Source organism: Haemaphysalis longicornis, unplaced genomic scaffold (assembly GCF_048455015.1).
Source record: "Haemaphysalis longicornis isolate Haplotype H1 unplaced genomic scaffold, Haemaphysalis longicornis Haplotype H1 scaffold_9, whole genome shotgun sequence".
NCBI classification, from domain to species: domain Eukaryota; kingdom Metazoa; phylum Arthropoda; class Arachnida; order Ixodida; family Ixodidae; genus Haemaphysalis; species Haemaphysalis longicornis.
Genome location: NW_027526460.1, coordinates 130,500,567 through 130,527,766, shown reverse-complemented (window position 1 = coordinate 130,527,766; position 27,200 = coordinate 130,500,567). Strand labels below are relative to the sequence as shown.

General features: G+C 48.3%; 1 protein-coding gene across 1 annotated transcript in view; it reads right to left on the bottom strand.

The window, feature by feature from the left end:
* Positions 1–27,200, bottom strand: part of LOC144153436 (uncharacterized) — an 84,173-nt gene that overhangs the window by 12,321 nt on the left and 44,652 nt on the right. Inside the window, exon 2 of the mRNA XM_077685083.1 lies at positions 6,970–7,128. Within this exon, the coding sequence (XP_077541209.1) occupies positions 6,970–7,125 (156 nt within the window). The 5' untranslated portion in view covers positions 7,126–7,128. The remainder of the gene's footprint in view (positions 1–6,969; positions 7,129–27,200) is intronic.

The following is a 27,200-nucleotide window of genomic DNA, read 5'->3' as shown; positions in this document are numbered from 1 at the left end:
TTGTCTGATATGTGGTCTCGGGCAAAGTTCCACATAACAGATTGACAATCGGACAAGATAACTGTTGGGGTGCGGCACAGACAGAGAGCTATCGCTATCGCTACCCTCTCCGCCTCAGCAGATACGTAGGTGCGGATGGTGAGAGATGTGATTAGGGGAGAGTTAGGACTGTTGATGACCGCCCGTGCATATGCTGAGTGCTTTCGGTAGCTAGCGGCATCCAAATAGTCGGTTGTGAATTTAATGGGGTATTTTTTTTTGTCAGGTGTCGTGCGCATTGCTCCCTACGAGCGACGTGGCATGTAGGGTGCATGTTGCGGGGTAGTGGCCGGGAAAGGATGTTGTCTCGAATGATAGGGGGAATCTGCTGGCCAGAATTAGTGAAGATGCAGGTGCGGATGTGTAATCGGCGGAGAATTATCATTCCCGCAACTATGTTAGGGGGGAGTATTTATGAATTCAATATTCAACACACTCAATAAGTTAATCAGCAGTATTGTGGATACCAAATTGTTCTAGTTGGGCAGTGGGATTGCTGTGAGGTACAGTCGAAGACTTAATTTTGCAGACCACGCGAGCGCGTGGCAAAAGCCACCCATGCGCGCTCTGGAGGCCGGGCGCCTGTTGTCGAGACCGCCGCGGCGCGCATGCGCGTCCTGCTTTACTTGCAGGCACGCCAGTTTTCTCGCTTCCTGCAGCGGTGCTGCAATGGTCACTCAAGCACCGCATAGCGACGCCTTTGTAGCATTCCTTTCTTCCAGATGGCACATTTGGGGCCTGACGTGACGATTGCGAGGGCTTTGGCTCAAGTGCGGCTCGCGTCCTGATAAACACTTGCGCGTGATGTTTTATTTGTTTGTTTTGTGCTTTATCGTTTATAGATGATGAGACTGGCGGCTTGCGAACGGCGTCCCCGAATGAAGCTCGTACGAAGCACAGTGTCACGGTACTGCGGTACCGACGACGAAATGCCAGCTATATGAATAGCGAACCTTTATTCACCTTGTTTATTGTGTTATTTGGCCACTGAACATATATTCCAGCTCGCTCTCCACTGCCCATAAAGTAGGCAATTTGCAAGTTTGATAAAAGAAATTATTTCGATGTTTTTGCTGCCTACTTCATTACTTAAAAATGATAGATATACGTACTCGCATAAACTGTCTGTTCGCTCTGCCCGTCGCATCTGTAAAAATGGCACCTCGGGCTCCCATTGAATGCCGTAAAATTATTCGCTACTTTTGAAAAGCTGTTTTTCAAAGGGACATTTGCCGGCTTACTAATAGGCCAAGAGATGCTGTTAGCCGAGGAATTATTTCCTACGGGGATAAATTGCTTCAAGGCCGGAGCAATTCTTCAAGGTCGACTTGCATTGATTGATTATGAGGTTTTAACGCGCCGATGCTACACAGCCGATAAGGCACATCGTAGTTGAAAGCTCCGGATTAATTTTGATTATCTTGAATGTGTAACATGCGCCGAAATCCCGAACACACTTGAGCATTTTCGCTTTTCGCCTCCATCAGAAAAGGGCCACCTTGCATATGCCCAGCGGAGCGGAAGGACAAGGTCAGCAAGAAAACAGGAGGACAAGCTGAGTGTTTTTCAGTGGTTAAACACCCGTTCATTAGTGACAGCACATTCGAAAGGCCCTAAGTAGCAATTAATATTAAGTAGCGAATAAGGTTATGGCCTTCTTCGACGAGAACCACAGGTGCCGTTTTGAATAATGCCGACGCGCCGAACGAACAGACAATTCATATGGGTATGTCTTACAATCATTTTTAAGTAAGGAAGTGGACATTAAAATAAAACAGAGGATTTCTTTCATCAAACTTGCAAATCGCCTACTTTATGGGCAGCGGAGATCGAGCTGGAATATATGTTCAGTGGCCAAAAAACACAATAAACAAGGTGAATAAAGGTTCGCTATTCATATAGCTAGCATTTCGTCGTCGGTACCACGGTGAGACTGTGCTTCGTACTAGCTTCATTCGGGGACGCCGTTCGCAAGCCGCCAGTCTCATCGTCTATAAACGATAAAGCACAAAACAAACAAATAAAAAATTCCCCCGCATTTCCCCGAGGGGGAGAATGTGAAAGTGCGAATGCACGGTTGTCGGCCCGCTTGCGGCGCTTGCGCTCGGCCCCCGCAGCCCACCGCCTCGCCGCCTTCTCTTCCATCTCTTCCATCGGGTTTGTAGTATCACGTGTACACCACGCAGTTGTCAAGCCGCTATAACGCCGCTGAGTCGCCAACGCACGCCGCTGACGACGTAGTTTGAATGCGTTAAAGATATAAGGCGCGTCACTAACACTGATATCAGCGTCGCGTCCGTGGCTTGGTCGGTAGAGCGTCGCGCTGCGGCCGCAAAGTCCTCGGATCGAAACCTGGCGCCGGATGCTGTTTCTTTTTTAAATATAGAGGAGCACTGCGGACGCCGCCGCCGCCGCCGCCGCCGCCGGCGGTGGTTGGTTTGGGGTCGCTTATAAAGTGCATTCGCACTTAAAACATCACGCGCAAGTGTTTATCAGGACGCGAGCCGCACTTGCGCCAAAGCCCTCGCAATCGTCACGTCAGGCCCCAAATGTGCCATCTGGAAGAAAGGAATGCTACAAAGGCGTCGCTATGCGGTGCTTGAGTGACCGTTGCAGCACCGCTGCACGAAGCGAGAAAATCGGCGTGCCTGCGAGTAAAGCAGGACGCGCATGCGCGCCGCGGCGGTCTCGAAAACAGGCACCGGGCCTCCAGAGCGCGCATCGGTGGCTTTTGCCACGCGCTCGCGTGGTCTGCAAAATTAAGTCCCCGACTGTATCTGCAGAACGACTCGGTAGACTTCAAGCAAGAGGCGGTCTACTTTGTCAGGCTCTGCATGGGTATGATTGAGGCACGGAAGTGAGTAGGTGAGTCGACTGGTAACGAAACCTTGAATCAAGCGTAGGCACTCTGCCTTCTTGAAGCCCTAATATCGGGGGGGGGGGGGGGGGGGGGCGATGCGTCGGAGAAGCAGATATTGCCGAGGGTGGCTTAGGGGATACAAAGCACATACACTTTAACATGGATGTGAAGAACCTCTATGTAACGAATTCCTGGATTTAACGAAGTTTTTCAATTCCCCGTTGCCACCTCCATTGCACACCATGCTTTTGAGACCTCTGTGTAACGAAGGTGTTGCCACAGTTAACCTTGATGTAACGGATTCGCCACGGTCATGAGCTATCGTTTATTGCCCTTTTTGCAAAAAATCGGCTGCAGAAGTGCCTTATTTTGGCGAATTTCGTCCTCACCGCAAACTACCGCGTGTTTGCACGAGTGAGCGCGGTGCAGGTTAGGCGCAGGTATGTCTGTCGGCGTGTAATCGCGCGTCTCCTCTGCTATCTGTAGTATCGGTCTGTCGGTGATGATTTCTGCTGCCGGAAATCGAAAAGGTTTGTCTTTCCAAGGCAAGCTCGCACTTTGGCGGCCGTCTCCGCCGGTGAGAAAGATGAACGTTGCCGCCCGGTACAGTATCCCAGCTAGCACCCTCTCGAGAATTTTGAGTGCGGAAAAGAGCATCAAGTTTGCGAAAAGGCGTTCTTTAAGCATACGCTTGGTCCTTGAAATGCGTTAAGGCATCGAAAAGTGTCAAAAGCAAAAGTCGTACATAAGTTACGTTTTTGAATGCGGGAGCAAATGACCTTGCTTCTTTGTTGTGCTCCGTAGTGACTAAGCTCGTGAGAAATCAGTACTCGGCTCGGAAATCACAGTTTTTCGCAGTGAAATAAATCCTTAAAGGGTGAGTTCACCGGCACTGATGTCTAGCAGTTTGGTTTCATTTCTACTTCATTCAGGAGAGCCTTAACTTGTAACCTGCATGTAACGAAAACCTGGACGTAGCGAAAAATTGCAAATTTTCATCAACTTCGGTATATCCAGGTTTAACTGTTAACCTCATCAGTCTTTCGTGATAAAATAAGACTGTGTGAGGTGATTTGTACGACTTTATCTTCGCGAGCTAAGTGGAGGTCTACCAAGCGGAGGACGCGCCACAAGAGGATTCGCCCTACGCGGCTGTGCCGTGTGAGACGACGTCAAAAGGGATCACGACGATGGCTACTGAATTGCTACACTGTACATAATTTATTGGTCTCTGCTTTACAGTGCCGTTCAAAGCAACTTTGCACTGCTGGGGTCTGGCGGCTCCCTCTCTCCGGGGATCCGCTGTCAGTGTGGTGAGAAGCTAGGTCGACCCTCAGCTCTGCCGTTTCTACAACCTTGAACCACTAGTGCAAGCTACGCCATTTTTTGTGTTGTTCTCGGCGCCTGTCTAGCCGATATCTTTCGTTTTTGTAGTGCTTTTCTCTCCCTTGTATGTGATGCCGTTTTCAACCGTTCTTTTTTTTTTTTTTTTTTTTTGTTGTTGTTTATACTGTTTTTACACCTTTCCATACCTCTATTATCCTGGATTTCTCTCAAAAAAAGAACACGCGTTTAGGCATCCTGGAGAGCAGTGGCAGTAAGGGCTAGTTGAACCACAGAGCGGCCTGAGACGAGGAAGTGGCCAGAGTTCCGCCACAGAACGTCGAAGCTGGGTCAAGCGGGACGACGGCACATAGCCAGAAATGAACAACTCCAAGCCGATGGCGCCTTTTAGAAGAAATGAACAGCTTTCAGAAGATGGCGTTAGAAGGCACATGGATGAAGCACTCAGGATTCCCATGCACTGCACAGCGTCCTTATTTTATTCTTTTTTACGTTCTCAGAAAATCTTAGCTTCCTAGACGGAAGGTGGAAAAAACTGGTCAGAAGGCGCGGCTGCCGCGGAGTCGGCTGGAATTTGCGAAAACTAGTTTTGAAGTGGTGTGAGAGTTCGTGCAGCTGTGGTCTAGACGGCAAACTCTCAAATACCTTGGAGGTTTAACGCGCCGAATTAAGCTACCCCTCGGCTATGAGGCACGCCGTAGTGCAGGTCTCAGGATTAGTTTGGACCATCTGTGGATCTTTAACGTGCGCCAAAATCTCTGCACATGGGCGTTTTTATTTTTGGCCTCCATCATACAAACTCCAACCGCGGCCGCGATCGAATCCGCCTCCTTGGGCTCTGCAGCACAATAACGCTAAGCTTTAGTAGTTCAGTGGCTATAAACACAATCATTTTGTGACAGATTGAACACTAAAATGTGCACAGAGCCATAAATTTCTCCCGCTTCCCGTCCTATAAGGTTATACTAGTGGAGTCGCAGGGAAGGGTATTCCAAAGAAGACAACTGCAAGCAGTCGCACCAGGACAACCACTGAGGATAACAGCCACTGAGCGACGATGGTTCTATACAACGAGAATGCCCAGAGTGCCCAAGTGATACTAAATTGCGCCAAACGAAAGCTATAAGGTCTCTCCAAGGGTTATTCATGGGAGTGAGGCAGCAAGCGAGACTTTGGGGCGCTCTCCAGGTGGGACGTGTCATCAGTCCAGGATGCCTTGTTGCTTGCAGGCGACATAGGCCCTCTCCACCTGCATACGCTGGCCGCTAGGGCCGCGCTGGTCGGCAGCTCCATCCTCATGCTTCGGTGTAATGTTAATAGGTGGAGGGAAAGGTGTGGTGTGTTGTGAAGCATCTGTTCGCGCCACCATGTCAAGATGCTCGCACCGGATGATGTGGAGTCTTATTTGACAAAGCGAGTCTGCAGAACAGCCTCGTTTTTACTCCAAAACAGTCATTGATGATGCTTGGAAGTTCCGCAACAGTATTATAAAGCAGTGCTTTGCACGTTTATTATTGCACAGGTGGCCGTTGCTCTAACCACGCGTGGCCGAAAGACGGGGGGGGGGGGGGGGGGGGGGCACTAATAGGGTGCCGAATTCTGAGGTGGAGTTTCGAAGTTTGTACGTGTTTAAAAACTCTGTACTATACAGCAAAAGTAGTGAATTTTTTTTTTTCGTACGGAAGCACGTTTTGCGCCAAGTTGCAAATTAAGCCGCTTAGAAATGTCACAGTTAATGATACCACACAGGCTTAAAGGCTCACATGGACAGTCGCGCTGGATTGCTCTGAAGACCTCTGTAGCTTCTAGCAGACAGCAAGATCGTGTGCAAGCTTGCTGTGGTATCGGGGGTTTTGGATGTCAGTGCTTTGGTGATCTATCACCAGGGGGCTTTGACGAGGTTATAAAAGGGGCGCCATCTTGAATAAAGGCTCATCGTATTTTCGGCTTCAAAGAGCTCATGTCTCTCTGCCTTGCCCTTTTGGGCCGTCCCCTTCGTGACACTACACTTAGCTACCTATTTCGGAGATAGCCCACTCGCAAACCTGCCAGACAGAATGCAAACATGAGCATAAAGTTGGTGTTATTCATACGAGTATCCTTGGCATATATCTATCTTTCTGTTAGAAATTTCACAAATAGTTTTCTTTTTGCAATAATTCTTTTTCCATAATAGGTCCACTACTGTTTATTAATGGGTAGCGCGAAGGCTGAAATACTACACAGCACTTTATAGGGCATGATGGGATTCTTTTCTGCGCACCTTGAGGTAAACAAATTGCTTTGAAATTGCGTGACCGGTCGTGTTTTAGGTAGCCCATTTGAAATTCCTGTATTATCTGTGTATCTTTGTAGCACACCTACCCACCTATTTTTATTATCATCGTCTGTTTGTCCCGACTGGGCTGGACGATTATGTCAAGTTATTGCAGCTTGGTAGAAGACCGGCATTACTGCCTCTACGTACAGGTGCCGTCAAAAGTAATGTGATCACGGTCTCGTAAATTTAGAGGAATTTCTTAATCTGTAAACGGCCTGGCTACTTTGGTGTGTGTTTAAATGAGTCCTCCCTAACTGAGAAAGCTTCCTGAAAACAGGTAATGGCTTCCTAAAGCTAGTAAAACAAATATTTTGTGATATTCACAAATCCTTGTTCAATTTACTTATGACGCCACCTGCACTCTCGTTCCCGGTGTACCGGTCTCGTGCATTAGGCGTGCTCGTACCGCATCGGCGTCCGAGTATGGTTTGAGGCCGGCCAGGGCTGACATGTTGGTCCAAGCACACAGTTCCTCGACGCCCGCCGAGGACACACGCAGGGTGGCCGCAGGATCACGCCCTTCCAGGTGCGTCAGCACGCACTCGCGCAGCGTCATGTGCATACCCTGCGTATGTGTAGAGTACAGGAAAACATTGAAGGCGGTGCATACGTTCAATATAAAACCCTATGGAATTATCGCTTATCTCTTCGCAGAAACGGTGGTATGTACATATATGTGCTTTCAGAAAACTCGCTTCATAAAAGCCGTTTTAAAACCTTTGTGTCAGCTTCTAAAAGATATGGCGCCACCTTCTTCGCTTCAAGAGCTGCTGTAATTTATTTGTATACAGTACTGTACACGATGATAACTACTTTTCTAACGGAAGCATCTTATCAAGTAAACATGCTGTAGCGTGCACTAAATTATGTGAATGGTAAGAGAGGCGGATGAAGAGTAAGCAATAAATAAACAGTTAGTTCATTTGGACCCATGGCGATGGGAGGTCTTAGTCCAGAAGTCTCTGAGCGGTCGCTGCCAGACGGCCCTTTGACAAGCGTAAGCTGATCGAGTTATTGAGGGCTAACAGCACGCCTTCTTACTGCTCATGACCGGAGAAGGATGAAGATAAGGGAAGGGGTGGGGGAGCACTCCCAGGTGATGTGATAGCTAAATGTGCAAGCTTCGGGGTGGAACTTGTAGGTGGCGGAGTAGTAGGGGGGAGGTAGATGGAGTGGAGGGGGGTGTCGGGCACTGTTACATTGGCGAAGGCGTCCCAGAACCGGCCTTCGTCGCCTCTGTCATGTAGTAATAGCGTGGTGAAAAAACGGCAAGCAGGACAGCTGCCTCTGTTCCCAACGTCGAAGGGCCGATAACAAAACTTAACTTGTTTAATATGCAAGGCGAGAAGAGAGCAGCGATGACACATGAGACAACCCGCTGGCATGATTACACGACTCTGGTGGATTAATGCCTCGCTCCAATGGCGATTACGTACTCACTCGGCTCTCCGAAGCGTGAGAATGTATAACCAGAAGTCCCAATGATCCACAGGGTTTCGGCGTGTTGCGCTCAGCACGAAAAGTACAAATATATAAAACAATCCTGCACTACATGCAGTTTTAGAATGTCCCTAGAATCATCGGCGAGGTCCCCAGAAGCAGTTGCTCTCTTCCCCAAACAGACATTGGGGAAATGAGGCACGCGCGCCACGTCCGCCGCTAGCAGAGACCAGCCCCAACACGCCGCCGCTGGAACGCGTTCGTTCCGTGTCTTGGCTTCGGAAACAGTGGTGGCTCGTAGGTTCAGGTCGCCCCGTGGCCGTCAGGTTCCGATGTATTGATGCATGTCGAAGCTCGGAATGAAGTGGCTTCATCGCCACAAAAGGAACATCACCGCAGTGCACGAAACTTACCCGGCGTGTCATGGGCGCACAGAGTAACACCGAAGCACTTCGCGCTAAATCGCAACAGTGGGCAGAGTTGACAGGTCTGCGATTTGTCGCCAAGCTGGCGACTTTTCGAGGCTCGTGGCGATTGAAATTTGAGTGTGGCGACTTGGCTACTTTCTGGCACCTTGGGTATGGGTGATTTTATATGTTTACGGGCCATTCCAACGCCCCACTTAACAAAAAAGGTCAATTCAGTGCATTCAGTGACCATTCAGAGCAATTCAGTCGTTGAGAAAAAATGCACGAACAGAAAAGGACAAACTTTTAAGCAGATGACGGTGAACGAGAGATAGACTGTTTATGTGGGCTGGAGAGGTCAGCGCTAGCATCACTTAAGCACACCACCATACAGGGCTACTTACCGACACAAATATTAATTTTCCCTGCCCTTTTTTAATATCCCGTACCTGATTTCGTATAAATAGCGTCAAATCCTTCCAGCAACACTTTAGGTATAAAGTGTAATTTTCCAATAGTTCACGGGAGCTTGACATTTCATGCAGAGTGGTGTGAAGTGCGTATGACGATTTATAATAGGCACGGCAGTGCAAAGGGGCGGCGGAAGTGGTAAAACACGGTGTGCGGTGAACGCCTATTCTAATTAGTTGAGAGTTTTACCTAAACGAGCATATTTTGTTTTTTTTTTTGCCGGCAGTAGTCACCCGCTGTCGCTTTCCCGCACGACAGCAAACCAATAAAATGTGATACTGTTTTCCACATGTCAAAATTTCTGCATTTTCCCCGCGATGGTAATGCCACACTACTTACTAACATCGCCTCGCTGAAAACAGCGACTTTTCTGGCTCCATTTGAAACATTCACTTTAAGGTGGCGATTTTTTGGCTACTTTCGGAAATTTCCCGGCGCCTTTTCCTTCTGAGGACCTGGCAACCCTGACAGTGGGTATATGATGGTTTGCATGAGGTGAGGCGGCGGTAGGTGGTGGCTTTTTCCTTAGTTAATTTGTCGTGTGGAGTGGAGGAGAAGGGGAGTGTGGCATGTCTGCGAAATCATTCTCGACCCAGCAGCTGAGTCATTTGAAAGTCACACAGCACTAGTTTCGTGATAAAAGTAGCATTGTGATCAGGTTGGTGCTCCTTAATTACAGAAAAATCGCGCAAGAAAAGGGCGACACGGACTAAGTGAGGGCATACACATGCACACAGCATTAACTTCCAACTACATTTTATTTTGCCACTATGTGAAACTTGTATACATAAGTTCTACATTCAAGTCTAAGAACTTAGGTATATGCATATTATACACGTAAGTGCTTCAACTTTTAAGATGATTGTGTTCGTCCACCGTCCTGCTGACGTATGGGTTTTAGGGCCGGTCAAATTGCCCTTGAGCAAGTTTTTTCCCAAATTGCCCCGTAAAGTTTTGTACATACTTTATGGGAAATAATGGCGTGTCACTGAATTTCATAGTAAGTATCGACTGCGCATGCGTATACATCAAGGCGCCCGGCGATGGGGCAGTCAAAAAAGACACTTCTTTCTCGGTGAACACAGGCGTGGTCGAGCTGAAAACTTAATCTCTGAGCATTACATCACCTCACCTTCCGTAATTTAAAACATAAGCTGCGTCCCGCCACACAATACAACTGCGCACTTGTTAATTAAAATGTGTTTACAGCAGCATTTTAAACCATGTGCAGCCAATAAACCGCCAGTTCCAGGTTTAACGTGGTTATTGCGTTCACGTAACCGGTCGTTCAGGCAACGCCCGGTCCGCCCAATGTATTGCATATTACACGTAAGCGGGACGCTGTACACTACTCCGTATTCACACGCAACAAAGCTCTTGCAGTGCAGCTTGTTGCTCTTCTCGGCCATGAGGCAGTTTGTCAGTTTGCAGAGCTTCCCAAGCCTCTTAGCAGCCGGTAAAACTACCTTAACATTCGTCTTCTGGTATATCTTCTTCAGGTTATGGGATATCTCGCGCATGTAGGGAACTATGCACATTTTGTGGGCGATTGCCGGCTGTCACATCGGCAGCTTGTTGCTGTGCGCTGGGTCTCGCTCACACCATGGTCTCGCCTCTCGCGAAATCCGTTCCGCTACCGACGCTAGCAAAGGATATCCCTGCCGAAGATAGACGTTGACTTCGTTGCTCAAAGTGTGCGCCCATTAAGTGGCAGCAAGACTTTCTTAGAGCATTCTTGAAGCACAAATTTGCGACGGCCCGCTTTACAAGTTTGGAATGGTCTCATGTATATGGCAAAAGTGGCTTTTTGGCTCGAGGCTTGTAAAGCTAGCCGTCGTCAATTTCTGCTTCAAGAATGCTTAGAGACAGTTTTGCGGCCACCTAATGAGCGAAAGCTTCGGGCAGCAGCGTAAACGTCTATCTTCGGCAGGGTATACTAAGTCTGTGCTAACGTCGGTAGCGATACGGACTTTGATAGAGGCAAGGCCAGGGTGTGGGCGAGACGCAACACACAACAACCAGCTGCCGATGTCACAGCCGGAAATCGCCCAAAAATTGGCGTAGTTCTCTACATGCACGAGATAGCCGATAATCTGAAGAAGATGGGGCAGAAGACGATTGTTGAGGTTGTTTCCCAGGCTCCTGACAGGCCTGGGAAGCTCTGTAAACTGACAAACCCCAATGCCCCACGCCCCAGAAGTGCAACAAGCGGCATGGGAAGAGGACTGTTGCGTGTGCGGACCGGGTAGTGTAGAGCCTGCCACTTGCGTGTAAATGGCAATACAATGGGCAGAACGGGCGTTTCCTGAACGACCTGTTACGGGAGCCTAATAACTAGAGGCCGGATTTTTAGGCACTAAAAAAGCACGTTTTAGGCGCCAAAACTAGGCGGCAACAACAACGTTTTAGGCACCAAAAAGAATAAAATAGGCGCAATAAATATTTTAGATAAATGCTAATCATTTCAAGTGAAGACGTGAGCTAACTGTAAACACGCCAGGAAATCTAAAAATGTCATTCCTATGAGGCCACAATGGCAGTAACAGTTCAATTCAATTCAATCCAATTTATTTTTCTCTCATAACAAGTTCTATACATTGACCTTATACGTGGAATTGCCCCGTAATACCTCTGGGCTAATGGCGATCAATTGGCTTAATTTCACAAGCGCATTGCTTACATATATGTTCAGATGCGAAAGTCACTCAAGCGTCGCATATTGTGAAACAGGCAGGAGAAACAATACTTGAAATATGGTAATACTTATTTATAAAAGTGCAAAGTTATGTATGCCTGACGCAATTAAATTACAATAAAGCAAGCAAATAATAAATGCAAGATAGACAAGGTTTGTTAAGAAATTAACATGTTGTTACGTGAGAACGTACGTATAAACTTCAGCAATTTTCTACAGGTAGCTTAATTATACAGGCAAGACCTTTCAACACTGCCAAATACACATACGCTCATTCGAAATATAAATATTAAGAATTGTGTTTGGACAGAGCACGGAACCTAGTTTAAGAATCACTATGAAAATTATAGAAACAATAGGTAACTACCAGCATCTCCAGATTTCCGGGTTCAAAATTGTGCCTCTTGTCGCTGAGAATGAGTTTGTACGCGGAGAACGAACGCTCGACGTCGACAGATGTGATTGGTGCGTACTTATACTTGGGAAGATTCGATGGGTTAATTGACACTGGGATCCTACAGTGCTCACCAGCAAGGACTTCTGAAGCTTCTTTAAGGACAGAAAACCCCTTGTTTTTGTCCAAGACCGATTGCAGCTTCGCACGTGCCTTTTCGGCGACAGGTCCTTCGGGAATGGTGGCGATTCTTTCCTGTGCGTGGAGAATTAGCGCAACGTTCGTAACAAGAGTTTCTCCCGCACTTTCAAGTTTTTTTATAGAATCCGCTAAGAACGTGAAGTTGGCGCAAAGGTACGCGAGGTCTCCTGGAAGGCTATTCACGGAGAGGACAGCTTGAGCCTTTGTGACTGCAACACTCTCGTCAATTGGAAGGCCGTTGATCACGGCCTTGATGTCCGAAAAGTAGCAGTTGTAGTACTCAACAGCTTCTAGCCACGTTCCCCATCGTGTGACGACGGGTTCTGGCGGAAGGGGCACATCAGGCAGCATCTCCTTGAAGACGCGCACGCGAGAGGGTGCACTCTCTCGCAGTACTCGACGATTGCTTGATGCGACGGTTCCTTTAGAGAACCAACCCAACGGAAACACCAGTGGAACCACCCAGATGCGTTGCATCACACCAGGGTTCCCACGAGGGGAGGCGGGCGTAATTTTTCCCCATCACTTTCTTTGCCCCTGACGGTATCATAGTTCCCCTGGGGAGTAGAGTTGTGCGTCCATCGCCAAGTCCTGCGGGAAAGCCACCCGTAAAGCATGCAGAAGCCGCCGCTCGGGTTGCACCGGCGCAAAGGGAGGGGGGGTTGGAGTGTTAAAAAGAGCACCAGGTTCAAACCCATAGAATTCAGAACAGTAAATATTTCCAGGTAGAATGAATAAAGGTATCAAATTGCACTCGAAAGCGAAACTTGACGCTACATAGTACTGATTTAGGCACCAATTTGAGAAAAAAGGCATTTATAGGCATTTATCGGAGTTTAGGCACCAACACCCAAAATAGGCATTTATAGGCACTATAAAACCACCATAAAAGCCATCCTTGACCTCCAATTCGTGCTCATATATCGAAATGGGGCGATAGGAACGCAAGGAAAAAAATAGGCATTTGCCTAAAATCCGGTCTCTACTAATAACCACGTTAGATGTGGCACTGGCGGCTTCTTGGCTGCAGATTGTTTAAAATGTGGCTTTAAATCTATCTTTAACAAGTGCACGATTGTATCTCGTGGCAGGACGCCGCTTATGCGTGAAATTTCGCGAGCTGAGGCGATTGCAAGACTCGGAGGTAAGGGAGTCAGCTCACCTTCGCTTTACGCTCACCGAGAAGGAATTGGCTTTCTTGTCTGCCCCATCGCCGGGCGTTTAATTATTTTGAAGTAACGCAGGCGCAGTCGATCCTTGTTATGTATATAAGTTTCACGCAGTGGCACAATAAAATGTAGTTGGAAGTTCGCGCTGTGTGCGTATTCCTGTCCTCACTTTGTCCGTGTCCCCCTTTTCATGGACAATTTTTTATAACTAGATTTTGTTGATCTTTTTATGCTCCGAGCGAAAGCGGTGCACGTGTGTCAAAAAAATCTCAATAAGTGTAGGGGCTTGGCAAATACACACCTTATTCTTCAAAGGCAGGAGGCACTTCTTCGAAGGCAGTTGAAACACGCGCGCATTTGTCGTTTCATTCGTTTCTCCGCGCTCGACTAGATGGCGATGCATGTCCGCAATATTCCAGCCTAATCGCGCTGCGTCGTTTCGGCGGTGCCATGGAGGTTCGTACCAGTAACGTTGGTTCGTACCAACATGGTTCGTACCAACATGCAAGCTATTGAACACACTCACTTTTTTCATTGGGAATGAACCTTAATCTACACATAGTTTTAAATTCACTAAACAAATGTGCTCCTCAGACATGTTTTTCTTTTTTTTTCTGCCATAAAATATGAAATCTCGCTAAGAGCTTAATTTTTTCAGGGCTCTGCGAATAATATTCGCAAAGTTTTAAAATCACAGCCTTCAAATATTACCCGATGCTGCTCGTTGCAAGTCTCAACAAATAATATAATTATGCAACGTGCGGCTAAGAAGCAACGGGCACGCAACTGTAAAGACAGAAGCACATTTAAAATGTTTTTGATCTTTCTGAAATTCTCTCCAGTTGTTTGCCTCTAAATACGCTTACATAACAATTATTCGCATCATTTTGCTCTTGAAGCGCATAAAGCGCAAGAAATCAGCCTCATCAGACAGGCACTTCAAGGGGTACTGTGACAGTAACAGTGATATCAACTTAATTCCTTCAGATTATCGTAAATTTTATACTCTCAGTGCAAACGGCAAATCATCACTCCACAGGTAGAATTACAGAGAATAAAAAAGAAAAAAATGGCTCTTTTAATATAAACAATGGCACCATATGTATCTGCACACCATTCAAAAAGAAAAACTTTCTTCCCCTACTAATAAAAGATCCAGTTCATCAATATCTCCCAACATGTCGGCCCCCAAATGTGTTTTTACTACAAATAAAAATCTCCTTTGTACTCCGCACCTTTTCTTCAGATGCGGCACGCGGAAACTTACGCAGGGAATGCACGCGGTTATCAACCAAGTGAGCAATGTTTCTAGGATGTAGTTTGTTATAGTTGCCAAGGAATTTTTAAAGGCGCTAACACTGTGTACTTTGAGACAGTAGTTCGCCATTCTTAAGAACGACTACGGAAGTTGCCCCTGTGCCGCATCACCGCAGCCGGCTGTTACTCCGCGCGGCGGAAACAGTGCTTTACTGCGAGTCTTTTGAACGGGAAACGAGCCATTTTCATGACTTTTCGCACCTAATCTAGTTTTAAATTCCTGCGGTGACTGCAAAAAACTAGGTGTGAAAATTAAGACGATGTTACGCATTAGGCACAATCTTGTTTCAAAACGCGCGCGCGCGCGTTGACATCCGGGTCCGCCGCTGAATTCGGCAGAGTGATGCACTGTATGAGCCCTTGCCGTTCTTAACTTGTACCCGAGTATAGTGCATATGTGCAACACCCTGAATCAGTGCATACTGCTACCCTAAAAACGCTGTAATTCCCTATAAAATCAAGTATATTCTGTTCTACGCTCTATTTCCCTCAGCCGATGCCCCCTCAACTGTCATTTTTGCCCCTCTCCCAAGAATACTACGTAGCACATGGTGTGGTACGTGGTATTAGGTTAACTGGTTTTATTTACATATTACAGTCGCAATACAATCTGATGCTTTTTTTTCGTTTCTGTAGCCCTCGCGAACATTTCCGTTTGACACTTCTTGACAGTCCACTCATGATGCCGTCCGCGGCCGACCTGTCGGCGGGGTGCTTGCACGCCTTCGCGAGTCAAAATACAGTCAGTGAATTCGGACACTTCCGGAGTCCCGGGCCCTCACGTGGTCTTCACCTCGAGGTATCCCACGTTCGGAGAAACTCTTGTTTCGCTATCGCGGAAAGTATCGCGTAACGTCGGTTTAACGTGGTCACATTGTCGACGTTGTCTTCGATCCCTCCTACATGTAGCCACATACACGCCAAATGCCAGTCTTGGTCAGGCCTTATCACAGTCCGCACTCGGCACCGCTGTTTCTCGTCACCGGATTTGAAGCCTCATGGCGGGAAGATTAAAACAAGGGCAATGCCGAGAGTGACTAGACAAGATTTTTTTTTTTTTTGGGGGGGGGGGGGGGGCAGGGGGGGACAAACACACACACTCCGTCTATGTACCAGGTGGTAATTGAATCCACAACATTAAGATGACGCGCCGAATTTTACAATATTTGAGTCAAAGGTTCAGCGGTATACCATATCTGCGTAACAACGTGTCTGCGATCTTATCGTATGCTATGCCGCTGAAGCATGGGGACCAGGAGTGCTCAGACTATGCGGGGTAAAGGGAACATTGTTTTAGCGGCGACGTCATGAAGCAGACGGGTGTTCAACGTAAGCAGAACTACCGGCACCACCGTCGGGGTAGAGATTGGTGGTGGCGCCGGGATAATGGGGGGAGGGTTTACGAATTAACTACCGATTAAGACCTTGTCGTCCTTTTCGCCGCCAGTTACAACAGTTATACTAGAGGCAGTTTAGGGCTATTGTGAGTAAGCTCAGAAGTATGTAAAATTAAGCCTACTATGTCCCGTGACCGCAGCGAATAAGCAGCGTTTTACCCAGGAGGGACCGTCGAGGCCCCAAGATAAGAATGCGAGGCACGGGAACATGTTAAATTTTGTTTACCACGGAAGCGCATGGTGCTCACCAGCAATTCCTTCTCTAGCCTAACTTCCGCGATAAAAAATTAGTTTTTTCAGTACTTTCTTCATGGAAGTACTAGCGTCTATTACACACACATGTGACAATGCAGCCATCCTCCACTCTAGTTCTCCTACCCTATCAATACCCCATCTCCTGTCACTTCTGCCCTTCTCCTAATGCTGCCTACCACATGGTGAGGGCCTGCCAAAACACCCCATTGCTCACCCCCCCCCCCCCCCCCCCCCAATTCCCACCCTTCCCCAGAGCAGTGAAAGGGCCTGCTGAACAGCTCCGATCACGCTGACCAGATCTTTCTGGCCACCCGTGCCAGGATAGCACCAAGGCACCAGGGTACCTGGACTGAGACGAATCCACCCCACCGAGTGAGCCCACAGACCACCGCTTGCTGCAAAAGCAAAAGAGCTCGTGGCTCCACTTTGCTAATTCTTGGTTAATCTAACTTTTTTCGTGGTTACGCTTCGAAACTCGGCCAATTTCCATGCGTGGTTATGCTTAGAGACACGGTCAAGTTTTCAGCGTGGGGTCGCCGTTAGCATCCCAAAGAGCAATGAACACTCGAAAGTATTGTAAGGCGAAGGCACGGTGAGGCAGAGAACGGTTTATTAGAGCAACCGCACTCCCACACTCCGAATCTCTGATGACGATGATAGGGTGAGACCTGGCTGTCGCCCCTCACACGTATTTCTGAAATTTCCGCTCAAAGTTCTCCATGACCGGCAGGCCCGGATCGTTTTGTACGCAGGCTTTCAGATCTATCATAAAGTGGACCACGTTAGCACGCGCAAAAGAGACCGCGACAACCGGATTCGCGAACTCGGCGTCTGCGTGGTGAGCGTTTCTGTGCTTGAGGCGCGAACGCACGTGAACTGGTGAGTGGAAGAGTACGTGAGAGATCACCCCACGAACGCTGGAAGGGCTGTTCTCGAAAATAAAGCGGTGCAGGCGCACGCGATGACGTCATAGCTGGGCGATGTTTGGGCAGGCCTACGCAGCTACGCGAAGGTCGTGCCGGCCACCTTGTGCCAGAGGAACTTTTTCCGTGGTATTTTTTGCGAACGTCAGCGGACCAAGCTCAAGCTTAAACAGTTCTGCTATTAAAAAAAAAAGAAGATCCATGACACCTAATCCCTCCTTCTAAGCGCTGAATGCGAAAGCGTTAATGTCCAGTTAAACGTCTGAGGCCCTTTGCTTCCGACTCGCGTTGTCAAAGGGCTTTGTAATCTTGCCACCTAAGACGCTTTGTTTCGCGATCCGCCTTAACGCTTTCGAATGGCCTCAATCTGTCTCTTACACGTTGCGGTGCTGCTCGTTTTTGCCACCCTGTAATTTGAGAGATGATGACAGCGGTGAATTTCGCTGGTTGTCTATGTGCTCTATTGGCTGCGCCCCTTCGCTCCCATACTTCATCTGCTGTGCACTGGCGTGGGCGGCCCCCTGTGGCCTCTGCCGCGTTTGAGCTTGTGCTATGGAATGTCTCGTGCTATGGAACGATTGTCAAGGATCCGTTTTGCTGTCGGCCGTGTATAGAGTGCCGTCCGACGGTATTATGAGCAGTGCAATATATCCACGTCCACCGTCGTTTTGTGACAAAATTGCCGCGTCTGGCGATACATCGCTCTAAACAACGTAAAGGTAGACAAGCTAACCTAAACATAACATAGGATAACCTAACGCACACAAAGAAATAATTTAAAACACCAAAACTAACCCAAGGCGTAACAATTATACTTCAATTTAAAGATAAAAAAGACCGGGTCAAGAGCTGGTCTCGAACCACCGGGTCCTCGAGAACAAGAAGCTAAGGCGGATCCTCTACACTACAACGTCTTCTTTTTCATTTAGCCTTACTTTGACAATACAAACAACCGCAACAAAACACTACATTGATAAAACTGCTAACCGACGCTTGGGTAGCAGAAAGCCAGCTAATCTACACTACAACGACGGACGCTCCGACCGGTGCTAGCCTAGTCTTCAATGTTCTAATGTCGTAGGACGGCACTCTAGCCATGCCTGCAGCGATCAACTAGAGTGCCGTCGGACGGCACTTTAGACACCTCGTTTGCTGTCTCATACACTGACGTCAACGCTGGCTGGCCTTCTCGCTTAATGGGCCATTTAAAGTGGCAGCATTGAATTACATTATATTAAAGGATTAGCACGTGTAGGGAGTTTTTCTGAGACCTTTGTCCTAGCGGCGCAGATTGGGCGCAGCTGTAATCACGAAGAGGAGGAGGAAGTGAGACGACGGCGCTGGTGAGAACCTTGTCAAAGCTAAAACGAAACTGTACAACCGCGTGTCGGTGGCTTTCGTCAGAGCTTAGGAAGCCACAGCAGCAGCGATGCAGAGAAGGGGGTTGCAGCAGCTCGGTGCCTGTAGTACGGGTAGTCCCCCAATCTGGCAGGCGGCCGACCAAGAGGTGGCGCAATGATGTCGCAACAGATCCCTCGTTAAGAAACGCGTAATACGCCATTTGCCAAATGAGCTCGTGCAATAAAGGAGTGGTGCCGCGAATTACCATGGGCCAATGCGGATCAGGCTCGCAACAGCAAAATGAAGATGGATTACAATATAATTTGTAGTTGAGTGCGATGTCGTGGCAGCCTTCGGGCCCCAGGAAGCCTGCGAGGGTTCCCGATCAGTCGATAGCTCTTGCGAGGTCGTTGAAGCTCGAGTCACTGCCCCGGAGGGTAAAAAAAAAAAAAAGATTCCCTTCTCTCCGAAGTTGTCGGAGCGTCTTTGGGTACCATCTTTAGAACAAATGCAAGCCTTACTAACACACACATAAATACACCCGAAAAGTGATAGAAACTCAGTCACCTATAGTAGCTGAACCGGTAGAGCATCGCAGGCCATCTCATCCCAGGGCTGCGGGTTCGGATCCCACAAGTAGCCCAACTTTTCTCCGTTTTCTTGCTTTTCTACCGCTTTCGGAATCATCACTTCCACGCAGAAAAGTGGTGAACTACTTCTCCTACGTCTTCTTTTGGGTTTTTGGGTGTCGGCTTTCCTTTCTACGTCCATTTAACGAGCCGAGAGTGCCACTTATACCGCGCGTGCGAGCGCCGCTCGCCACTCATTCTTCGAGAGTAGTGAGAGGGTTGCTGTGAGGGATGCGTGTACGGGGTAAGTGGATGACGTGAGTGGTGTGGAACGGGGAGTGCGAGTATCAGCGTGAACAAGAAGGACAGTAAGTGGTTGGGGAATTTTGGGGGCAAAAGCCTGAAGTATCTCATCAAACGCGAAAACTGGCCGTAAGCGTCGCCAGCTGCTCATCACGAATGGTACCAATATGACCAGCGCCTTAAAGAGAGAAAAAAAAAACCACGCATCTCCACGAAGTGAATCCTGACGAGTGGGCGAAGCACTGGGGATCGTTCTTACCGTAAATCACCCGTGAGAGTGCTTATTGCTGCTGAAACGATTTCCAATCCGATCCAATCCAATTTCCAATCCAATCCGATCCAGGTTGACAATTTAGTCCAATCCAATTCAATTCAAATTCAATCCAATCCAATGCTCCTCGGGCATGCGCAGCACGGCTTTCCAGGAGCACTCTCTTTTTCTCTCTCTAACCTTTTCTGAACCTTTTTACTTTGTTAACCTTTTGTGAACCTTTTGTTCACAGATGTTTCGATTTACATGGTGCTGTGCCGTGAGCACTGACGCCGGACGCCGGACAAGCCTCAGCCTTAAGGTGCTTCGCCCCTAATAAGTTGTGTTCGCGTAGGATTGGAGCCAGGATTGCCAGGGTGACAACCAGGTGTACTAACCACAGCGTTAACTGGGGACCCTTGCAGACCATAGCGCCCCGTGACAGGCGCACGTGGCGGCCACGCAGAGGAGGGCGCTTACGGCGGGAAATCTGCAGCTTGGAGCGCAATCAGACTGCCGGTCGGAGTGATTCGCGTCAAAAGACAGCAAAAAGCTGAGAGAGCCGAAAACACGACGCACCAGTAAATAATTAAGGCTTTTACAATCACAAAGGTTTCGCCTCCAAAGCGTTTAAGCAGGGTTAAATGCCCAGGGAATTCTTTTAAAGACGATAGTCTTTCTTGTGCTACTTAAACCCAGAAATTTTTGTCTTTTTTTTTTTTAACGCCGGTCTTCGACACAACACAGAAACACAAAACAAACTTATTCACATGAGCAACTCGAGCGTCCGTATGTCTGTCTGTTACTCGATTCAGCCACCCGGCCAAAGTAAAACAATGCCTGCACAATAGTTTTATATAGTCACAATTAAATGTGCCCGTCTAATTCCGGTGTAATGTTCATACTTGTCAATATTGTTGAAGAACAACAAGACATTACGCAAATATAAGACAACAAATGAATACAGAAGTGATATTTGCAGCGTTCCTTTATAAAAAATCGTACATGTTTGATTTTGGCGAGAATAAATAATTCAACTGAAGGAAAAAATATCACTCCGCCGTCGCCTGCTGTCGCCCGCGCCATATAGCTTCATGCGGCATTTGAAGAAATCAAGTGGCAACAGTTACGAAAGGTTCCACTAGATAGATTCCACGTTCTGCTTGGAACGCACGTGGACTAAGGAAACGCGGTTCTATAAACGTGGAAGTAGGGCGCCTCGATTAACGCGCGTCTTCGCCGTACGGCCGCGTTGGCATCGAGACACCCGGTTTGGAGCAGTGGAACGCGGGAAATTTAAAATTATTTAAGCAAACCTTTGGCGTCTTTACCTTGGCAGGAGCGCCACGCAAGAGGAACAACATGAGAGGTGAGCGGGATAGCGAAGAGAGGCATTTCCTTGGCAAAAGTCGATAAACACTATCGTCTTTTTACGACATTTGCAACAAAAGGAGCAGATACGCGGCCAATTTTTTTTGTTTCTTTTTCAGTGGGCTCGAATGATCTGGAACCAGCTTTGCCGAGCCCTTTAGTGTGTGCAAAAACTAAGTTCAGTGCCCTTCCACTCTGTGAGGAAAGATGACGAGCGAAGGTGTGGTGCGTGAGGTCACAGTCGTCGTAATGGCAATGGTCATATACTTTGTCTCCGCATAGTTTTGGTGCAGCAACAGTTGCAGCCGTTTTCTGTAACCGTACTCCCTCCGTAGAAGGACATGTATTGGCAGCAGACAGTAATTCCGAAACATTTAGAACATCACTGTGAACTAGCTAATCGTCACAAGTAAATTAAACTTGGCGTAACGGTAGAGTCGTCTTAGCAGGTAATTTTTATATAATTTGCTTCGGGATACTTTGGATAACTCAAGAGTTAGAGCCGTTTTCTCTAATCACACTCCCTCGGTAGGTGGCCATGCTTCACTGCACAACCTGAAATGTGGGAACGCTAGTTTTAAAGACCGAGCTTACAACCATCTCCTTAAAGCCGGATTCACCTCTACACCCAAATAAATTGCTGGGAAGACATTTTTTAAGGGCAATGGAAGCCGTACTATATCCAAATATGAAGGCCCTAGAACCCTTCGCTATTTTTTAAGAAGAAGAAGACGAAGAAGTTTATTGACTCTTGTAAAAGAGGAAGGTTACATGTGAAGATATATCCAGACGAGGGTCCCATAGTTGATACTGCACCGGGACCCTCGATATATAATTACATAGAAAAAATACAATGAAAGCAGCTAAAGACAATTTAAATAATCACAAGTCTCAGAGTTACACTTACAGAGCCAAAGTAACAACAGATCAATGCAAACCAAGAAGTCATGTCGTAACATTACCAGACAGACTAAATTAAAAGAAATGTGCTCTACATTTAGAACCGCTTTTTTTGGGGGGGGGGGGGGGGGGCGAAAGCCTGTTCCGGAGGGAGCGTGATGCTCTTATACCAGGACAGATTGCCGTCAAGCTCAGCTGTAGAACACCTCCGCTGTTAAATGAAATCCAGAAGCTTCTCACACCCAGAAGCGAGAACGCTGTTTGTGCGGTTTCAAAAACATTTTTTCGTGGTCACATGTCCTGACATGGGGAATTTGCCCTTTTTTCCATGGCTTATTAGTCTACAAGGGGACCTCCTTTCCACTGGACTATTAAAACCGTAACGTGCGTGGCCGAGTGTACGATTACCTGTAATTTTATTTCGTTCTCGTAATTTCTTGCATCGCACTGCGAAGTTTTCGGTAGAGTAAAATTGGAGCAGAAATAAACTTTTCTTCTTGTTTGGGGGTGTGCTTTATTTCAACGTGATGATATTGTTTTTGTGTTGGGAGTCCATTTTCGCAGAAGGCGCCTCCCTTGGTTACAAGTCTAGTCCAACATTTGCGCAATCATTACGTAAACACATGATCACAAGCAGAAGTCTTCCGCTTGAATGTACTGGCCACGTTGCAACACAAATTCTCGCGCCCCCGCAAAACAAAACAGGAAGCGGACGTGATTCGGTTGCGAAGATGGCACAACGTACCGCAGACCGCATTCAAATGAACCGCAAAGGAAACGGCCAGTCTGGGCTCAGTAATGGCAGCATTGACGGACTCTGGTAATGGGTTAGAAACAAGAAGAAAAGCACGGGACGCGCAACACGTTGGCGGGATTATAGTTAGCCGCCATTGTTGGCAGCTCGAGAAGCTGCTTTCGCATAAGAGAGTACCGCCTATTAGCATAAGCCGTCAAATCAAGTTGTGCGTCGTGTTCTTACGTAAGGGAGAAAGTTATTGTTTCGCAAAACTGTATTTCATAGTGCGCGGTCGCCGAATCTGCTGTTGTCCCTAGAGGTTTCGCAGGCAGGCAGAGAACAGCCCACTTGATTATCGCCGAGATGGAGGCTGGGGGACAAGCACAGATTCGACCTTGGGGGCGAGCGGGCTGATCTAAAGCGTTAAAAATACGTACTGTGAACAAATGCCTTAACGCTTATTATTAATAAGGTTGACTGTAAATTGGCTTCCCAGTCGGCTCACACTCGACACTTTTAACTGCATGGCGGCTTATAGAAAGGTCTCTTTAATGGTTGGTTGGTCGGCGGTGTTGTCGGGTTAGGCAGTGTTAGCTTGGCAAGACTACCGGAAATTGCTCCGCCCGAGAGGCACTTAACGTTGTGATAATATTGCTATTTCACCATAATCTTAAAGCTCCGTCTAGCGAAGGAAGCTAATGAGAAGGCGCAAAACCTTCTTAAAAAATGCACACATCTCCACGAAGTGAATCATGACGAGTGGGCGAAGCACTGGGGATCGTTCTTACCGTAAATCACCCGTGGCATTGGCCACTCGCGCAAGAAAATGAGTGACAACGCGTGTGTGCAGTATATACAATTCCAACCCAATCCGATAGGATTCAATTTAATACGATCCAATCCAAATTCAATCCAATCCACTCCAATGCTCCTCGCGCATGCGCAAAACTGTGTACACGGACGTCAAGCACCGGACAAAGCGAGGTCCCAAGGTGCTTCGCCCCTAAAAAATATCGAATGTCAACTCGGGAAAACGACGTGGTCCAGTGCAACGTCTGGGAGTGCCCACTTTCGCATATCCTACTTTCGAATGGGGTTGTCCGCTGTTCAGCATCCTCTGGACAGCATATCAAGAAACGTTGGACATTTCCTAAGGCGATCTCCCGAGGCCCGTCTTGAAGCTGTCGTCCTCGGAGAGCAATTTCTACCTTATATTTTATAAACAACATCGTACGGCTGAAGAATAGATTTGACAATTGAATGTTAAAGCTCTGAAACTGGTCGCAATGGTAAAAAGACCCCATGTTCGATTTGGCGGTGAAACCTCATCGTCACTCGAGTGGAGTGATATCCCTGGTGATTGGGATCGGGCATCGTGCGTTATTTGCGCCCCTGTCCGAATCTTCCAAAACGATGGCCGCCACTACGACGTCACCATATTGGCGTGAGAAATAGGTGTTGTCTTTGGCACGGGAGTCTTTAACCGAAGAAAAGCAACAGGGATTGCGTAACCTGAACGTGAAGCAAGAATCGAGAGGCGATAGAAGCGATGCCAGCAACGTCCACCGTGTCGTTGATAGTTACTGCCAATCACTCCCTCGTCTGGGTGGATTCTCAGCAAATGCGAGATATAGAAATTAAAATTAACTGAAGGTTCATTTGTGAACGTTTAGGTATATATGTGAAGATCTTGTCCCGCTCCCGCTGAGAAATACCTCTTCCTCGCAAACTTTTGGCTTGGATGATACGCACGCCCTGCGCAGGCTTCCTATTTTTCCGCCCTCTGCAAAGGAAACTGGAGAGCTGTGCTTCGACCTGACGTCCTCCTGGCAACGTCGGCACCGTTGCCAAAGCAGGTCTCTTCACACGCTCCCTCTATACTGCCGTTCCATGCTCTTCTGTCTCTCGCCCAGTTGACGTATATACAAGGCTTTGCACAGCGACTCGAGAATTTGCTGATACGTCCGTGTATGGCTCACGCGATAATAATTACAGCAACAGTTACTCTGGCTAGCCAGTGAACGGTAGCGATTCGACCCGTTGGGTAAACATCAAGACGGATAGCACTCTTCCTAGCTGTGGGGCGCATGCGCAGAGAGCAGTTCGGGGAGGTCAAATGCAAAAAAAAATGTTCGCCATCCCGCCCTGCGAAAGTGGATGTCCAGCGAAACTGTTGTAAATGCCTAGAAACGCTGATGGGGAGGGTATAAAATGTTTCTCGTAGTCTCGGCGGGCTTCTCGCTTGCGTTAGGCTTCGCTGGGGGCAAATGCTGGTCTTGCCTAGCCTGACACATGCGTTCGGCGTCTTGGACATGCTATATTCAGTGACACTGTAGCCCAGCCTAGCCTTAAAAGATAATCTGCAAACAATCTTTACCAGGAACACATGGGGGGGGGGGGGGAGGGGGGGGGTCCCATTGTTCACAGGCGCCCTATCATCCATAATGCGGTTTTTGATGCGTGTTTTGTGGTTTCATTAAACGAATTCTGAGCTCTATGCTGTATGCCTGATTAGCTTGACGCATGAGCTCGGCGGCTTGGGCGAGAACTTCTGGGTCCTGCCTGAGTTTCTTGTCCACGACACGAAATTTTCCGACTAACGAGAGGCTAACAGCTTTGCTGTAAAAAAAAATTTCCCATCAATGTGCTGATTGCGATTGGCAGCACCTGAAAAGAAATTTAATTGGGTTGCCGTTCGAGACCTCCGCCGTGCCCTTTCTGGGTGAAAACGACCGGGTGAAGAGCACACCGTTCGAGAGCGGCGCCCTTTCAGGGCACTGAACTGAGATGCTGTCGAAAAAGTAAACTCCTTCTCCTATAACGTTTAAAGCGAAGCTTTATATGACTTGGCGAAAGGAAAATCAGGCGGTCTCGTGCACGCAGAAACTCCTCCGACGCGACCCCCATGCGCATGCCAGATGAGCTATAAGGGGGAAGAGGGTGGCTGGGTTTATAGATGACGTACGTGCACTCCCGCATCTACCGACACTGCCGGTACGTGGGGACGGTGCATCGGAGAGAGCGAAAGAGACACTCTCTCCCTCAAAGCAGAGTGAACGCGCAGCGAGTTTCTGCGTGAAGCACAGCTTAATTAAAGCGACAACGTAAGCACGGGCGGTGCGGTGCGGCCGGAGCAACGTCAACGTAGCAATGACAAACATCGGCCCCATGTTACTTCGAAATTGTCGCGCCACGCGTCAAACGTGTACAACACTGACCGCAGGTATGGCCGCATTTTAGAGGGCACCTCGGCGCCGCTCCTGTGGGTTCGCTTCGCCGTCAGATAGGTAGTAACCGATCGAGGGAAGAGGACACCGAAAATAGACGAGACAGATGGAGCAGGAAAGCGACGGAGGAAAGTAGTACGAAAGAATGGGGGGGAGGGGAGGGTGGTATGTCGATGCTGCACGAATCGGCGACTCGCTTCGAGATAGCACCAGAGTAGTCCCCGCCGTCGTGCGTTCGCTGGTTGCGCGATCACTTCCTGAGACTAAGGAGAAATGCACAGTCACCGAGAAGACTTCAGTTCACCCCGCGGTCAAATTTGTAATACTGTAATATCGTAATTGTCAGGCACCTTTTTTCTTTGATAATTCTTCCCGTCCTTATTTGCGTGAACCGATTTTAAAGAAAATTACGCCCACCTCCCCTCGGGGGAACCCTGGTGTGATGCAACGCTGAGGGGGGTTCAAGCACAAGCGGAGAGCAACCGTCGACCGAAAGGCCGCCGGAGAGCGGCACACCGGTTATATGCGCAGCGCGCCCGAAGGAGAGGAGACCGCGGAAGAGAGAGTACTGCACATGCGCCGGCGCCAGTGTGTCTGCCGCGGCTATGACGCAACACAATCCAACACAATCCACTTTAATCTAATCCAATCAAAATCCAATCCAATCCATCCAAGCCAAGCCAAGCCAAGCCAAGCCAAGCCAATCCATTCGAATCCAATACAATGCCCCTCGCGAGAGGGGCATCGGAGAGGAGAGGGGGTGAGCGGCGGAGAGCGCAGCTCGCGCGGCGAGGAGAATGGGGGACGGGCGGACGACAACAACGCCGACGACGCTGCATGGACCAGGCGAGTGAATGAGATGCAGTCGCATCGAAAAGCTTTCTTTGGCCCTCCGCCCTGTTTCACGGGGGCTGCTGCTTTCTCACCGGGTGTGCCACTGCGTTTTGTGTTTTCCGAGTATCGCGCCCACGGGACTCCGAAAGGGACCGGCAAAGGAAGGGCGCATTACAACACTGGCCAACCCGTCCCGCACCCGAGGGAGCGGCCCAGGAAGCGACCTGCGGGGGCTAGGGAAGCCCCGGTTGATAGATGTATCAAGTTCACGAGGGCACTGGTTTGAGCCTGTTGGTAGAACATGACAAAGAATTGAAGCCCTGGGACAATGGGACAAGCGAGTCGCTTGTGTATGTTGACTCGCTTGTCCCGTTGTCCCAGCGCTTCAATTCTTCGACATGTATGAAGTTCTTTGCGCTTGGAGCTAGCTGGTAGCG